This window comes from Balaenoptera musculus, chromosome 4 (genome assembly GCF_009873245.2).
Source record: "Balaenoptera musculus isolate JJ_BM4_2016_0621 chromosome 4, mBalMus1.pri.v3, whole genome shotgun sequence".
Taxonomy (NCBI): domain Eukaryota; kingdom Metazoa; phylum Chordata; class Mammalia; order Artiodactyla; family Balaenopteridae; genus Balaenoptera; species Balaenoptera musculus.
In genome coordinates this window covers 73974594-73993507 of record NC_045788.1, presented here as the reverse complement: position 1 = coordinate 73993507, position 18914 = coordinate 73974594, and the positions used below count along the sequence as shown (strand labels likewise).

General features: G+C 36.7%; 1 protein-coding gene across 1 annotated transcript in view; it reads right to left on the bottom strand.

Moving 5' to 3' along the window:
- SNX4 (sorting nexin 4) overlaps positions 1 to 18914 on the bottom strand; it is a 66073-nt gene that overhangs the window by 35772 nt on the left and 11387 nt on the right. The window contains 5 exon segments of the mRNA XM_036850579.1: positions 3059 to 3114; positions 9859 to 9906; positions 10371 to 10520; positions 10598 to 10733; positions 16498 to 16619. Of these exon segments, the coding sequence (XP_036706474.1) occupies positions 3059 to 3114; positions 9859 to 9906; positions 10371 to 10520; positions 10598 to 10733; positions 16498 to 16619 (512 nt within the window).

Below are 18914 nucleotides of genomic sequence, written 5' to 3'. Positions count from 1 at the left end.
TAATATTTGTTGGTTTGAAAACAGAAAAACAGGAAAAAGTTTATGGTGCAAAAATCTTATGGTGCAACCATAAACTCATTGTCTCTAACCTTAATCTTCATGCTGCTCAGTAATCTTTGTTTCTATAATCTGATATCTGCCATTCTCCATAAGACCTGAAACTTCTATTACCACTGTTCTTCCAGCAATGTAACACCTGACCTCACCCTCCTCAAAAATTTGTTTCCCTGACATCAGTGTTAATTTCTCATGATTTTCCTTTTACTCTCTGGTCATTCCTAAAGTCTCCTTTGCAGGACTCACTCCCTTCACTCATCTCTTATACCGCCAACTTTAGCATGCAAAGGACTTCTGAAGTGTTTGCTAAGAACACTACTGAGGGCCTCTAAGTAAAAGATGGCATGAGTAACCACCACAACTGTACACAGAGGCCCTACTGGGACTCAGGAATCTGAATTTATTACAAACTCACTCACAGGATTCAGATGCTGACAATCCTCAGATTACACTTTGGAAAATGCCCTTCAAGCACTGGCTTCTTTAGGATTCAGCCCTAGGTCCTCACCCATCTTACAACCAATCTTTCAATCTACACACTCTATGTGACTTATTCACAAAGCTTCACAATTATGATCTACATGCTGCTGAACTCCAAATATATAACTCCAGCCCAAATCTCTCCTAAAAGCCATTATCTATGAAGCCAACTAACTAGCAGACATTTGTACTTGTTTACATATCCAAAGCTCAACTTATCTTCCCCTATCCCATCAAATCTCTCTCCTCTATTCCCTAGCAGTTTAAACAATGAAACCTAGGTGCCACCTGTATTTCCTTCTCCTCTCTTTCATCCCATACATTCTACCAATCACTCAGTCTGCCTCCTAAATATTAGCCAAATATGGCCACAAAAAAGTAGAGACTCAAGGTCCTCCTCCTCACTACTTTTAACAGTCTAGTTTGAATAAAAATAAACATGCATGAAGAGGTATCATTTGAAACCTCTGAAACAATCTTTCTGGTTTTCTAGATTTTAAGAAAGAACAGAATGAAAGTATTTTAGTGATACAAACTATTTCAGTAATGGTATGAATAATAATTAATCTATTGGGCCAGATAGACCTAGAACAGAGATTCTGTATATTAAAAATCTGTTACAACAATGACTGATATAGATAATTCTCTTATCTAAAACTTAAGGCAAACAAATTCTATTACTAATTATACATTAATTATATACTTGAACAAGAACTTAGGAGCAAAAAACTGCCTTGTTTATGTTATTGGTCATATCACATTTAAAATTCTATATATAATATGGATATTAAATAAAATTTAGCAATCTAGAAAAGCTGGTAGGTCAGAAAAGGGAAGACAAACATTCAGTTGACAAAATATTTTTCATTAAATTAAAAAACATTCAACTGACAAAACAATAATATTAAATATTAATTTAAAAACTGTCTCATCTACATGCTCCTCTAACGAATGTACATTCACCAATGTCATAAACTTTGCTGCTTAGGTTTTCCAAAGCTTTTTTTGGAGGGTGACATAATTTAGTTCTTAACCTAGAGAACATCTCATATACCATGGATGTCATTATAACCCTTATAAAAACCTCAGTGGACCCTTAAATGCATATTACAAAGCAAAAGCCTTTCTGAAAATGCTCCGTATTGTATGATACAACATTCTGGAAAAGGCAAAACTATGGGAACAGTAAAAAGATCAGTGGTTGCCAGGGCTATGGGGAGGGAAGGATAAACAGGCAGAGCAAAGAGGATTTTTAGGGCAGTGAAAATACTTTTTATGATACTATAATGACACATACATGTCATTATACATTAGTCAAAACCCATATAACATGTAACACCAAGAGTAAACCCTAATGTAAACTATGGACTTTGAGAGGGTAACAATGAGTCAATGTAGGTTCATCAATCATAACAAATGTACCACTTTGGTAAGGGATAACAGGCGCGGCTCTGTGCCTCTAGGGGCAGCTGTGTAAGTGTAGGGGCAGACGGTACCTGGGAGCTCTGTACTTTCCACTTAATTTTGCTGGGAACCTAAAACTACTCTAAGAAATAAAGTCTATTAAAAAAATAAAATAAAAACCTCAATGGTTACCATCACAATTTCTTAATTACGAAACTTTAAAATATTTATTTATATTTTATATTCAAAATGTATACTAAAAACCAGAGGCATAATGTTAATGTGTTATGGTTTGTAAAGTCCAGCACAATAGGCTATCAGACTATGCAAACTTGGTCTTTGCCTGCTAATAATTTACACTATGTAGAAGTTATTGCTGAAGGCCTGACTAGAGAAATTCTAACAGACCTCATAAACTTGGTCACCAAATATGGAAAAGCCTCATCTACCTAAGCACATTTCTACCTGGAAAGTACAGCTGAAGCAAGCTTCAGGTAAAGGTCCATATAATGAAGAGCCTGAATTATCCACCAAATTCAGAGAATGAACAAAACCAAATCTTAAATACCTAGATCCCACCCTAAGGAGAGTTATTTCTGAACACACCAGCTTTAATATAGAAATGCTCTCACAAACACCAAAGCGACACTAATGAAGTCAGGTAATTGTCATATAAATACATCTCCATGAAATTATTATACTAGTATGCAACTGTCTATCAAGTTTTTTTGCTATTCAAAGTAGTTTATTATTAAAATAAATAATATATTATCTTGAGTTTTGTACATATCTGACAAGCAAAGTCTACTAAAAACTATTTTATATGAAATTAAAATTACTTTTCTCATTTTTCTGATACCTTAAACAACACTTAATAAATCCTTCTAGGAAAAAGCAGTGGTTTAATTTTCTAAAACTTCAGTTACTTACAACCTTAATCCCAATTAAATTACCAAATTTCAAAATCAGTTTTAGACTGTAAAAGGATTTCACTAACGTGAATTACTATTTAAAATACTTAGCAAATAAAGTGCATACATTCAGAAATGAAAAATTAAATAGATTGATAGGCACCATTCAAAACAACATTGTAACTGTTATTAAAACAAAACCTTACTTGTCTGGGTTTTTCACTCTGAATGTTGCATTAAGCGCTTTTAACCTGGAGTCTGCCTGGAAAAAATAATTTATTCACTTAATATAATTACATTTCAGGGTATAAATCCAAACAGTTTTATTTTCCCTTTAGAATTAAGATGCTCAAGTATAGTTTTCTTCGTATCATTTGTGTCAAACACATTAAACATACCCCAAAAAACAGCTTAGTAGTTACTTTTTAAAACACTACAAAAATATTTATAAATTAAACTGAACACATGGTATTCAGTAATACCAAAGTAAAACAACTGTAAACACCAACACACTAGCAAGCATATAGCTCTGCATTATTATAACAGAACAGGTCGTGTGAAAAAAGTAGTTTACTTTTCCTCTAAATCAAGAAAAACAATGATCTGTATATATAAACTAAATAAAACTACTGCTTTGAGGGTCGTTCTCAGGTGGAATGTAAACCAAATGTACATTGTTTTTTCTCATTTTCATAATCACTATTTTAGAAAATAAAGAAATATGGAAATGCCTGTACTAAATTAAAACTAGCTAGATGAGGACTTCCCTGGTGGTACAGGTTTGATCCCTGGTCAGGGAACTAAGATCCCACATGCCTTGAGGTGCGGCCAAAAAAAAAACCAAGCTAGATGACATCAAATTAATTCCTTTCTAGCTGGCAGGAAATGTTACAACTTTTTAACTACCTTTACTTATTTCTAGATATTGCAACACAACTATTTAACTACCTTTACTTATTTCTACCCTAACTTATTTCAAAGGAGAGACAGAAGGATCAACATGAAATAATAATTTCATTGTATAAATTTATACTTAATATAGCCAAATCCTGTCCTCTTATCGTATGTTCTCATTAAAATTAAAAAATTAAAAATAAATAAGTAAATGTGTGTGTGTGTGTGTGTGTGTGTGTATATATATATATATATATATATATATATAATTTTTTTTTTCTGACCAAGGCACAAAAATGATATGGTTCATAAAAGGTAGCTCAATCAGTAATCAATTTCATAATGTGGTTTGGTTTTGAAAACCCCAATCAGCTTGAATATTTTATATTATTCCAATTTATAAGCTCTAATTACAAATACTCCCAAAATAATAAACAAACAAAAGCAAAACTACTAGGGCTCCCCAGATTACATGGCTAAAGAAATAAAAACAAATGCAACAAGTACACCACTCCATAAACCCAGCCTCCTAAGCCTTCAGACCAAAAGCAATTCAAAGAGCTATCAAAAATATCTAAAGCTTAATTTGTCATTGAATTCAGGGGATTCTCTTATTTCTAAAATGGGTATTTTATCAATTCTTGACCTTTCTTACATCTCAAGGGCAAAGGAGCTAATGCATGTGAAAGTCCTTACAATTAAAGCAACTATGAATTTAAGGCATATAATATTACTCCCTTATGTTCTTTAAGTGAATTCAAATCACTAAACATCAACATGTTAATGACTTTATAGTCACATGCAAATGAGATTCTTTAAATAAGGATGAAATTACATAAAAACAATCAGTAAAAAAGAAAATTTTCATGTGTATCTTTTTCTGAATTTAATACTACCAAATTTATTTTTTACTTTTAATATTACCATTTTACCACTATAGAAGGCATATAAAATGTAAACCATCACCATCCTAACCTTTGCTTACCAAGCACTCTGTCAGGTTAGTCCATCACAACACCCCACTCAATCTGCTCATCATTTCACAAGATTCCATAATAAGAGAAATTGCCTAAAATGTCATCAAATCAGAAACTTCTCCCCAAAGCTAGATCTCTAAACACCTACCTAGGCTGTTCCAAATCTGACAGGCTACCATTCATCCATCTTATCAGGTTCCCCACTAAATATCTAAAGAAGCCCTTACATAATTGTTTCATACCACCCTACTTTATCTCCTTTAATACAGCACTATCTGAAATCCCCTGAGTTGTTTTCTTGTTTCCTAGCTGTCCACTAGAATATAAGAGCCACAAGAAAAGCACAATGTGAATGGGGCTCCTAGAGTTGCACAATGGCTGCCATGGCAATACTTTAATCTTCTTTGTTCATGCCTGTATCCCCAATGCCTCCCAATGCCTGGCACAAGAAAAACATGCGGTAAGTATTGGCTGAATGAAAAAAATAACCCCGACTATTCTACAGCCCCAACTTAACTTCCTTTCCCATGTTCTTTAATCCCCACCTCTCCTTCCCTTTCCAATGACTATTACATACTTTACTTTCCTTGTCCTAGACCTTGCCTTTCCTTTATTTCATTTTCAGGTTCTTATCTTCCCCCAAACCTTGCCTAGTAAACCATTACCAGCTTGCCCTCTCTCTAACATTCTCCCTTTACCTGCTAGGTTGACTCCACTGCAGGTTTCTCACTATTCAGGTCTCAGCTCAAATGTTCTCTCTTCAACCATGTGATGCAGTTTGCCCAGGACAGTTCTGGCTTACACCTGTTGTCCCTAATCTAATTATTAGCAGACCCCCTTTTTATTCTCAAAAGTGTCCCCATTTGAACAATAAATTTTATTGTCACCTATCTCAAAAAAACCCCTAGAAAAAAATTCCTGCCGTCATACTCTCTCACAGTAATGATTGTTTTACTTTATATCACCTATAACTTCCAAAGTATCTTAAATAAATGTTAACTTAAAGTCTCCAACTACTACAATACAAGCTCCATAAGAACATGGAGATAATGAATGTTTCCAGCTTATTTGCTGTTGTATCCACAGCACCTAGAAGAGTACCTGACAGTCTGTAGGCACCCAGCATTTGGAATCTGCAGGATTAGCAGAGATCCTAAGGGCCCAGATCTTCTCTCTGGCAGTCCCTGCTCCAAGCAACAGACAGGGTTCTGGATTCTTCTGAGTCAGACTAAATTCATTTAAGGTTTGGGCATATGGATGACACTTACTTTCATGTAAGTAACTTACTGAGAGAACTGAGTTAAAGTGATATTACTTTTAACTAAAGTATTGGGTGGGGGACTTCCCTGGTGGCACAGTGGTTAAGAATCCTCCTGCCAATGCAGGAGACATGGGTTCAAGCTCTGGTCCGGGAAGATCCCACATGCCACAGAACAACTAAGCCTGTGCGCCACAACTACTGAGCCTGTGCTCTAGAGCCCGCGAGCCACAACTACTGAGCCCGCGAGCCACAACTACTGAGCCCGTGAGCCACAACTACTGAAACCTGCATGCCTAGAGCCCGTGCTGTGCAACAAAGAAAAGCCACCACAATGAGAAGCCCTCACACTGCAACAAAGAGTAGCCCCTGCTCACCGCAATTAGAGAAAGCCTGCGCACAGCAACAAAGACCCAACGCAGCCAAAAATAAAATTAATTAATTAATTTAAAAAAAAGAGTGAACTGAAAACAAATACCATATGATTTTTTAAAATAAATAAATAAATAAAAAATAAAGTATTGGGTGGGCCAAAAGTTTCGTTTGGTTTTTTCCGTAAGATGGCTCTAGTAGCACTCAGCTGTCTTTAACTTCATTCGAAACAATTTTGTTAGATTGTATGTGACGGCTGTCATATCAGCGTGCGTTTAAAAAAAGACTTAACAAAATTGGTGAATTTTTGTGTAGCAATCTTAATATTGAAGATGGAAGAAAAAAAGTATTTTCGGCATATTATGCTTTATTATTTCAAGAAAGGTAAAAACGCAACTGAAACGCACAGAAATATTTGTGCAGTGTATGGAGAAGGTGCTGTGACTAATCGAACGTGTCAAAAGTGGTTTGTGAAATTTCGTGCTGGAGATTTCTTGCTGGACAGTGCTCCACTGTCGGGTAGACCCGTTCAAGTTGATAGCCATCAAATTGAAACAATAATTGAGAACAATCAACATTATACCACCATTAAGTCACTTTCTCTAGTTCCTCATCTAAAAAACTGGAATAATACTAAACTAACCTCAAAGGTACTGAGGCAACTGTCAGCAAAGCAAAAAAACATGACCGTGTATTAGAGTACAGTGCTTAAGCACATAGTAAACATTTAATGTTAATGATATTCAGATAAGATACTGCTTTAGGTTCTAACTTCTTTTTTCTTTTTTTCTTTTTTTTACCAATTTTGATAATCTTCTAAAATTATCTTCCCTAAAAATATTCTTATCTGTCATCTTACAGCAATGGTTCTTAAGTTTTAGGCTCGTGGGAATCAATATGTCTGGAATGAACTCTAGGATTCAGTATTTTGAACAAACAATCCCAGCAAATTGAGACTCATGAAGCCAACTGACCACACTTTAAGAAACACTGAATTAAAAAAAATTTTTTTAATCAAAAAACTAGTGCCACGCTAAAAAAAAGAAGAAACGCTGAATTATGAGTACTCAGCCAGCAATTCAACCTTTTCTTGAAGCCTCAAGGTAACCACTATAAACAACTAATACTGAATCCACCTGTGACACAATGAAGCCCTAGGGGTTACATAGGTGTCAGGGGATTTGGCCCCATGCCAGAGGCCTCCATACTGCAGTGTTTGACTCTCAGATCACTGTTATCCTTTACTAGTAGGCTCAGCTGTCAATTTCACTATTGTAACAGTGTGCCTGTGTCTGGCAGTATTCACTTTTAAATCTCTTAAATTTTCTTCTAATATGTTGTAGCCTAGAAAACAGATAGCCAAGTTTGTTTTAATAACTATAATAAAATTAAGTGGGTACTATCTGAAAGAACCAAAGTATATCTGTAAGTACTATAGTAAGTTATGTTACATCCATTTGAACATCTCAGAAGTCAGTTCTAAATCGCCCCTTTCAACTGTGATTGGGTCAGTTGTAACTGCCAAATACATGACCTCCAGATAAGTGAAGTGTGTGTCCTTCTCTCTCTATCTCTCGGACAACCTCACATACGTTTGTATGTATGCATGCACGTACGTGTGTGTACGTGTAGTCCTAAAAGGTTCCATTTCACTTCTCTGGTGGCGCAGTGGTTAAGACTCCACACTCCCAATGCAGGGGGCACAGGTTTATTCCCTGGTCAGGGGACTAGAGCCCACGTGCATGCCACAACTAAGAGTTCACATGCCACAACTAAGGGGCTGGCAAGCCGCAACTGAGAAGCCCGTGAGACACAACTAAGGAGCCAGCAAGCTGCAACTAAGGAGCCCACAGGCCACAACTAAGGAGCCCATGTGCCGCAACTAAGACCCAGCACAACCAAATAAATAAATAAATATTTTTTTTAAAAAACCTGCTTCATTTAAAAAAAAGTCCCATTTCCTTGCATGGGTCTCCAAATTCTCCCCATACATTTTATGTCTGGTCCATTTCATTTAAATTCTGACTTTTCAAATTACTGTGTACAGAGTATTACCTTTCAAAGATTTTATGAAAGTGAAACTAAGATTTCACCATAAGGCTACCCAAATACAAAACATTGTATCTAAACACTTAAATAGCACCTACACACAAGATCCAAAGCACTCTGTAAAAAGCATAGTCTATATGGATGGAGAAATTTAGGAGTTTTCTCAAGACCACCCAAGTTATGGTCAAAAACTGAGTTAAGGACAAACAACTGATAACTAGTTACTAAACTAATGACTAAATCAATGACTAAAAATTTTTAAATTTTCTTTTTATATAAAGAGACATCACTAAAAAAAATATATTTTTTAGTTTGCTCTTTTCTTTATTACTAGCTCCTAAGAAATCTTGGACTACTTCTCAGAAAATTCTATCAAAATATAAATCATTTTTTAAAGTTCAGAGTTATTTCAAACCATCTCTAAACCAAAATTCCAGTATTCTCTCTGAGCACCATAATGAATTATAGCCAAGAAAATACTAATTTTTTCATGTTATCTGCCAACAATATGTTTATAAGTTAAAATTGGTTTATGACAGAATTAGATACTTGATTATATTTTCTGTGCAGACAAAAATTTTTCTCTTCCTTGTCTTTTTATGTTAAAATTAAAATACCTATATACCAATGCATAAATCTCTAGGGGGTGTTCTTAAAATTACTGTAAAGACATTTTGTTCTTGTTGCCTAGACCTACTGAATTTTGTTACTGCATTATCATGTGAATTGTTTATCAATTTATATATTATATCAATTTATATTACTTTTTCTTCTTACCTATTCAGTTTACACAAGAGATGAAAACTTTTAAAAATTTGCAAGCACCAGTGTTAAATTACTTTTGGGAACAAGAGGGAGAGTAGACTGGAGTTAGGGTGGCCAACTTATGACCAACATGCTCTTTAATTTTTAGATAACAGTTCCATTCCCAGACACTAATTCTAATGACCGAATACGAAAAGCTGTCAAAATCTAATTAGGCCTGTATTACTAACACACGCTAATACAAAATGAATTCTACGCCCACTCAAAACTGGCCATGTCCCAGTAGACAGAAGAAGCATGTCTACTATTTAATAGAGTGAGCAATTATGGGGGCACCATTGACAGTGGTGGTGATAAGGACAGAGGGAAGAAAAAAATATACAATGTATATATAATATGACTAAACTGTGGGAAAAATCTATAGCCTGTATCTAAATTACTGCTTCAAAATCTTCTTTCCCAATAGAATTAAACTCATAAATATGCCCATTATAGTCTCACTATTAACAAAAATTACACCAATTAAAAATAAACTGCATTGTTTCTTTAAAAACTTTACCAATGATATTAGATGCAAAGCCAATTTCCAACATTCGCTCATTCAGTAAACGGCAAGAACCCATTAAGTGCATGGCACTGTGCTAGAAACTGTAAAGGAACATAACAAATTATTTCATACAATTATCCTTACCTTCAGCTGAAATCCGGTTTCATTCACAGTCTCCTTCCAGTTACCTTCCTAAAAATTAAAGTTATTTTTAAATATCATTGCAAAATAGCCCGTAAGGAATATTCCAAATTAAATACCTATCGTTCTGTTCTTCTTTCAGGGGAGATGGGAGAGAAAGGTTAAAAAAGAATTCCTTTCACTGCAAAATTAAACATACAGTCCAGATTCCAAAAGATTACCAGAGATGGACCCAAGATTTTATAGACCTGGGCTTCAAAAAACTAAAGGCTAACTCTGATACCATTTAAGTGATACCAAAAAGTACCATCTTCAGTATCTTTAAGGATAAAAATGTTAGCCAAAAGAATGATGTAGTTTACTTTGGAAATTCAAAACAGAACAAACCATGAAATGCATATAAATTAACAAAGCTGCTCCAAAAGGATCCTTAAGAATAAGCATTCCACAATTTAAAATTTAAAAAATCCCAAGTCAAATGAATTTTTTTAAAAGACTAAATAAAAGAAAAATACCTGTGTTAAAAACAAATAGAAGATTTTGTCTCTACAAAGGATGGGATGTGAAGCAACTCTCAAGAGGAAGTTTTCTAAACCAATTCGACGTCTTTCCACAAAATCCGGGTCCATGTTGTCAGCAGAGAGTTTATGCCAAACAAATTCTGCCTAGATAAACAAAACAACCATGAAGAATAGTCTCAATGCTAAATACTTCTGAACTACACTGCCATTTCACTTCTTACCCTTTTTTCTGGTAAAGGTGGCACAACAATATGCGGATAGTAAACTAAAAGGTAGTTTCTCAACAACTCAAATTCACTATACCGCCTCCATAGTGAGTCTGTTAGGACACTCTGACCATCAATATGTTCAACTGACCTGAAAAAGACAGAATAAGATTTCTAGTGTTTTTTAAAAATACAAATGCATGCACATGACCTCCTTTAAAACTGATTAACTCCATTTACTGAAGGCTTATGAACCAGACACTGAGTAGAGAATTTTTCATGTATTATTTAATCCCTACAACAAACCTGGAGAAGCAGGGATTACTGTCCCCATTTCACAGATGAGGAAGCAGCTGCACAGTATATGCTCTTCCTACAATCACAAAGATCTGTGGGTAGAGCGCTCAGATCCATCTGATTCCCAAGCCTTCACTCCTAACCACTTTCTTCTGTTATAGAAAACCTATTTGAACTCAAGAGAAATAGTCATATTAGGAACATTCTAAAAGCCTCAATACAAAATAATTCGGTTAATGTAAAACAGCTGGCTTTCCAATATAGTAAAGTCTGGCTTAGCCAGTGTTTCATTAAAGAAAAAGTATTTTTCACTGCCACAATGAGAGAACAACTCCTGCCACGATGAGGGAATAACATTCATGCCAAAGACAATGACACCAAAAAAACCCTCGATTCAACGTTATAAATGAATCAGATGCATCCAAGTACCAGAAGAAATCCACAAAAGCAAAATGTCAATTAACTCTGAAACAGTGGGGAGAAGGGATGTAAAAATTCAATTCTAGTCTTATCTTTAATATAAAGAGCTGCAGGCAATGCCATGTCTCATCCACATAAAAGTTCAAGTTGGGGGAAAGCTGGGTAAAATCATATAAAGAATATTTGAAATTATTTTGACTATTTACAATTTCTGCTAGCATAATCACTGTTAGAAAACATTAGTCTTCTAAACCTTATCAGAACCTTCCCATTTTCTAATTGTTTGCTTGAAAATAACTTACAGGCCCTCCAAGAAACACGCATATAACCAAAGTGTGCATCTGTACGTTATGGCATAAAGGCACAGAGGCTAAATCAGTCTTAGAATAAAGTAAAGTCTTGAGAAGATATATACACTGTGTCATGCTCAACACAAGCATTTTAATAATAAATAAATAAAATAATTTATTATTATTTATTATAATAAAAAATAATTTTTATATTAAGTTTGCCACTAAATTTATTCATTGCATTATATGTTAGAAAAGGAAACATAATAGAAAGGAAACAGAAAAGGAAGCATAATGTGGAATTCAAAATGTACAAACGGCTCCCATGGCAAAGATATAGGATTATTAAATCATAATTCATTTTAAAGAGTTGACCTAACCATTAGCTATGACTAATACTATTCTAATTCAGATTTTCAACTTCAGCTGAAAAAATATCTTGGGTTAATATCAAGTTTCAAATTACTTAAAATCATGACCAACAGAACCCACATCTTGCTAATAAGTAGATAAATATAGCCTATAAGCAGTACACCTAAAGGCTGTTAGAAGATCTTTTACAAGTTGATTTTGTTTTGTTTTGTTTTAAAGGCCACGAAAGGCAGGGTCTAACAACTGGAAACCACCTAAAAGCATAGAGAAGACTTTCTTTGGACCACAAAACTACCCCATTTATCCAATCATTTAACAAATACTTAATAGCACATAATTGGTTTTACATGCAACATTTAATTTAACCCTCACAATAAAGTAGATAGGATCATCAGCCCTGTTTTACAAATTAGAGGAATTAAGTGAAGACATCATATAGCCTCCCAAGACAACGAGGCGTTCTTACCTATTACTACGTACAGTATACTTTATTTTAAAAGGGTTCATACTCTATGAACAGGAAAGCATAAAAATCTCTGGAGAAATTAAAATCAATGACTTTAGCCTTATTCATTCTTAGCCTATTAAACTATAACACTATAGGCAATTGCTAAATGGACTTTCTACTTGTGTCCAAAGAGTAGGTAGATAAGCTATATGTTAAAGTTCAACTTTTAGTCAGTATCAAGGCTCAATAATACTCATATTGCCCAAGACTATCTGAATAATACTGAATTACAGCAAGAATCCTACATGATTAAATTAATAAATTCCAGGGTTCTGTGGTTGTTGAAGGAAAGTTAGCCTTAGGGGTACAGTACTTTCAAAATAATCTATCCAAAAGCAGTATTTCTCAAAGTGGATATGTACATGATGTGGGGTAGGCAAGAATTTAAGAGAGGGAAAACACAAATCATAAAAGAAAAAAGACAGATAAATTTAACTATCTTAAAATGTAAAGCCGGGTTTCCCTGGTGGCGCAGTGGTTGAGAATCTGCCTGCCAATGCAGGGGACACGGGTTCAAGCCCTGCTCTGGGAAGATCCCACATGCCGCGGAGCAACTGGGCCTGTGAGCCACAACTACTGAGCCTGCGGGTCTGGAGGCTGTGCTCAGCAACAAGAGAGGCCGCGACACTGAGAGGCCCGCGCACTGCAATGAAGAGTGGCCCCCTCTCGCCGCAACTAGAGAAAGCCCTCACACAGAAACGAAGACCCAACACAGCCAAAAATAAATAAATAAATTAATTAATTTTTTTAAAAAAAGGAAAATTAAAAAAAAAAAGTAAAGCCTTTATACTTGATAAAACATGGTCCATGGTCCATCTGCTCCAAAAACACCTGGAATTTTGCTTAAAATGTGTCAATTCCTGGACCCCACCCAAAACTCTGCAGCTTAACAAAATTTCCAAGTGATTCCTATACATTTTAAAGTTTGAGAATCACTGTTTTTAAATAAATGAAATACAATTGTGAAAGTCAACTCAATAATCCTTTTGTGCACCACACATTTACTGATGATCCACTTAAATATTTATCCAGAGTCTAGCTGTATTACTCGTGTATGGTCACTTCTAACTCCAAGTTTCAAATTATAATACTCTATTCATTTCAAAGTCAAGAGTAAACTATAAATCATTCCAGATTATTCAAATCAAGAGTCTCTTCCAGCAGTAAAACTAATCAACAGCTAATTTCATTGTTCAACTGGGTGAAGAAATAGGCACATACTAAAAATGTCCTTTTTCGGCGAGCCACAACTAAGGAGCCCACGAGCTGCAACTAAGGAGCCTGCTTCCTGCAACTAAGGAGCCTGCCTGCAGCAACTAAGAGACCCAGGGCAACCAAATAAATAAATAAAACAGAATAAAATAAAACTATCCTTTTCAGTTTTAAATTTAAGAATTTACTTAGAAAGCTAGAGCCACGAATTTCTAAAGTATGATTGATTGATTGATTGATTGATTGATTGATTGATTTAGGCTGCACTGGGTCTTAGTTGCGGCATGCAGGCTCTTTAAGTTGCGGCATGCAGAATCTTTAGTTGTGGCATGCGAACTCTTAGTTGCAGCATGACTGTGGGATCTAGTTCTCTGACCAGGGATCAAACCTGGGCCCCCTGCATTGGGACCTCAGAGTGTTAGCCACTAGACCACCAGGGCAGTCCCCTAAAGTATGATTTTTTAAAGTGGCTAATTTAACTTAAAAAAAAAAAATCTCTCATGGGACCATAATTTTTTTTAATTGCCTTAAAAAATCTGATACATACATGTATATATGCATGTCCCAAAACAACCTATTTTTTAAAAGACCCACCTTAGCTCTTGTCCCAAAATTCCTATCATACACAAATTTTCTCTTCATTTTGGAAGATTCTTTTTTTTTTCTTTTTTTTTTTTTTAAAACAAGGCTGAGAGAGTGTTCGTTTCTTTTTTATTTATTTATTTATTTTTGGCTGTGTTGGGTCTTTCGTTTCTGTGCGAGGGCCCTCTCTAGCTGCGGCGAGCGGGGGCCACTCCTCATAGCGGTGCGCGGGCCTCTCACTATCGCGGCGGGCCTCTCACTATTGCGGCCTCTCCTGTTGCGGAGCATAGGCTCCAGACGCGCAGGCTCAGTAATTGTGGCTCACGGGCCCAGTCGCTCCGCGGCATGTGGGATCCTCCCAGACCAGGGCTCGAACCCGCATCCCCTGCACCGGCAGGCAGACTCCCAACCACTGCGCCACCAGGGAAGCCCCTTTTTTTCTTTTCTTGTTTTGTTTTCTTTGCTTGTTGTATGTGTATGTATGTGTGTGTGTAAGAAGGAAGACTATACTTAAAGAAAGGATTTTCAGAATTATTTGTAGACTAAATAACCTTCACCATGATTTTAACTTTCATTTTGGGTAGAACCACAGACCTGGAGAAAACCCTGAAAATGGCACAGGGTTCAGCCCTAAGGCTAGTTTGGTGATGGTGTGGTAAAGCCAATGAAAATAACTAAAAAAATTTTTTAATGTATTCACATTAAAATATGGTTGTAACACTTTATCAACTAGGTCTGGCAGTTCTATTATTTTATTTCAGAAGCTATAAGAAAGTTCTCTCATATCTACTTGTTTTATTTATTTATTTATTTTTTTCTGCCGTGCCACACAGCATGCAGGATCTTAGTTCCCTGAGCAGGGTTCGAACCCACGCCCCCTGCACCAGAAGCACGGAGTCTTAACCACTGGACTGCCAGGGAAGTCCCTCTATGTGTTTGATTGATTGATTGATTGATTGATTGAAATAGATTTATTTATTTATTTATTTTTTGGCTGCGTTGGGTCTTCATTGCTGCACACAGGCTTTCTTTAGTTGTGGCGAGCGGGGACTACTCTTCATTGAGGTGCACAGGCTTCTCATTGTGGTGGCTTCTCTTTGTTGTGGAGCACGGGCTCCAGGCGTGCGGGTTTCAGTAGTTGTGGCACGCAGGCTCAGTAGTTGTGGCTCGCAGGCTCTAGAGCGCAGGCTCAGTAGTTGTGGCACATGGGCCCAGCCGCTCCACGGCATGTGGGATCTTCCCGGACCAGGGCTTGAACCCACGTCCCCTGCACCGGTAGGTGGATTCTTAACCACTGCGCCACCAGGGAAGTCCCCCCTCTACTTGTTTTAATTGAAAGTATTTCTGCTCAGTCCACAGAGAGAAAAGACCTTGTCAGTATAGTCTTTACATAAACTGTCTATAATTGGCAAAATAAATTGAGTCTTCCCTTGCTTTGCTCTAGACAAAACAATCTAATTCCTTTAACTTTTTCCTTATGAGGTAAGACTTTTCTGGTGAGTTGTGATTACACCATGAGCTACTTTATCTTCTTCCTTTTGTTTTTTTTTCGATTACACCATGATTTATTTTATCTTTTCAATTTTACCCCAAGGTCTAAAGCTCCAGTCTCAATCAATTTTTAACTGACTTTAATTTCTCACCAAAAAAAAAAAAAAAAAAATTAAAAATGGGGAATTCCCTGGGAGTCCAGTGGTTAGGACTGCATGCTTCCACTGCAGGGGGCATGGGTTCCATCCCTGGTCAGGGAACTAAGGTCCCGCATGCTGCACAGCTGGCAGGGGCAAAGGGGGGATTTTAATTTCTCTGTAACTCCCAACTCTCCTAAACTGACTTAGACTGTATTCTCTCCTCCTAGACTTGTTAACCATCTCCACTTACTTAAGTCCACTTCATACTTCATACACCCCTGAGAACCTGGTATCTTTTCCCAAAATCACAAAAGCGTTGTATCTAACACCAAGAACTCCACGAAAGCATGTGTCAAGTAACATTCCAGATCCCAAAAGTATTCCAATAACCTTCCCTCTCCCTCCAAAACAAGTACATTAGAACTTAGCTACTAAGAGTACCAGAGTAAAAGACACACCTGTTAACCTGTTAAAAAGTAAAACAACAGCAAAAATCCCTAAAAAGACAATGACCTGTAAACAATTCCATTATACAACAGAATTTGCATCAATAGCTACCAAAGTTATTTCTATCTAAACCTAGGCCTAATTCTCATCACTCACCTTGTTTCAATGAGGTAAGCAGTATATGTTTCTTGCATATTCATGGCATTCCTCCCAGTTCGCTTTTCTGCTTCTGAAACACTAATTTCTATCTTCTTCAACCAAAAATTATTTTCCGTCATCTGAATAAAAACAGTGGAAGAACAACAACAAAAAACCTTTAAAATTATATTGAAAATACCCTAGCTATTTTAATAAAATCCATTATTAGTACATATTTCAGGCTACTTTTTTATATCTCTTAAGTTGATATCAGCAAATGCCATGCCTCTTTTTTTAAATTTATTTATTTTATTATTTATGGGTGTGTTGGGTCTTCGTTTCTGTGCGAGGGCTTTCTCTAGTTGCGGCAAGCGGGGGCCACTCTTCATCGCGGTGCGCGGGCCTCTCATTATCGCGGCCTCTCTTGTTGCGGAGCACAGGTTCCAGACGCGCAGGCTCAGTAATTGTGGCTCACGGGCCTAGTTGCTCCGCGGCATATGGCATATGGGATCTTCCCAGACCGGGGCTCGAACCCATGTCCCCTGCATTGGCAGGCAGATTCTCAACCACTGCGCCACCAGGGAAGCCCCCATGCCTCTTTTTATCAGCATACTGTAGCACATTAAACTTTTCCAGAAGCCATTTTAAGAAGTGCCACATTAGTTATTAAAATGTAGGCAAGATTATAAGAGAAAAAAATTAAAGTAAAATGTAGACATTTCACACAGTAACCGAGAATAAACCTATATAGAAATACACATGAAAAAATCTAAAAACACTATATACAAAGACAAATGATGCTCAATACTGATATCTAATCTTTTTTAAATATTTATTTATTTATTTGGCTGCGTCGGGTCTTCATTGAGGCACGTGGGATCTTTTGTTGAGGTGCTCATTGTGGCGTGCGGGCCCTTCCTTACGGTGCACGGGCTCTTCCTTGCGATGCACAGGCTTCTCCCTAGTTTTGGCGAGCAGGTTTTCTCTCTCTCATTGTCGTGTGGGCTCCAGAGCGCATGGGCTCTGTAGTTTGCAGCATGCGGGCTAAGTTGAGGTGCACAAGCTCAGCAGTTGTGGCACACAGCCTTAGTTGCCCCACGTCCCCTGCACTGGAAGGCAGACTCTTTACCACTGGACCACAAGGGAAGTCCCTGATATCTAATCTTTTTATTTTACCAAAGTCAAATCTCTATCTCAAATGTAAAATACTACATATATGGCAAAATGTGAGATTTTTAGCAGGCAGGTTAAAAAAAAAAAAAAGCAGGAGTCATCACATATTTAACCATAAATTTGCCTAAACCTTTTTTTTTTTAATTTATTTTTGGCTGTATTGGGTCTTCATTGTTGCGTGCGGGCTTTCTCTAGTTGCAGCGAGCAGGGGCTACTCTTTGTTGCGGTGCCCAGGCTTCTCACTGAGGTGGCTTCTCTTTGTTGCGGAGCATGCGCTTTAGGTGCGCGGGCTTCAGTAGTTGTGGCATACAGGCTCAGCAGTTGTGGCTCACAGGCTTAGTTGCTCCGTGGCATGTGGGAGCTTCCTGGACCAGGGGTCAAACCCGTGTCCCCTGCATTGGCAGGTGGATTCTTAACCACTGCGCCACCAGGGAAGTCCCTGCCTAAACTTTTTGGCAGTGATTAACAGGCTCCACTGTGAGACAGCAGGTTTTCCTATTTTTTAAAAAAATATTGCTTTTATTTATTTATTCATTTTTTTATTGAAGTATAGTTGATTTACAAATTTGTTTTAGTTTCTGGTGTACAGCAAAGTGATTCAGTTATATATATATTCTTTTTCATATTCTTTTCCACTATGGTTTATTAAAGAATAATGAATATAGTTCCTGTGCTATATACAGTAGGACCTTGTTTATCTGAGACAGCAGGTTTTAAGAACAGGAGACTTCTTTCTTTTCTGCTAGATCATCCCCATGTCTGTATAAAAGCACCGAAGAAAATGACAAAGACATCACAGGTGGTTCATAGGCTCTTTCTGTAGGAAGTGTGCCACTGAAGAAGGGTCTTGAATATATCCAAAGTAACTCCAAGTTTAAACAAGAAAGACACAGTGAGACCATGCGATAACTGCTATGCTTTGGTTTTTTTCTCCCTTGCTCACTTTTAAAGTTCAGTGGGTTTTAATTAAAAATTCTGTACTATATTATAACTGGGGTTAGTCTGTGAAGAAGAGATATAAGTAAAAAGATGGATACACCAAAAGTTTAAAGAAAAAGATGCATGCAGTAAAACCCATGATGATACTTTACACAGAAAATTAAACCTGTGTACTATGAAGACAAAACAAGCTATGTGACAGTACACAAAATTAAATCAGTGATGAATAAAGATGACACACTTAGGAAGTACCACCCGAAATGTTAAAGAAAAATGGAGGAGGTAAAAATGCTAAAAGAAGATAAAGGACAGAGAAGTAAGAG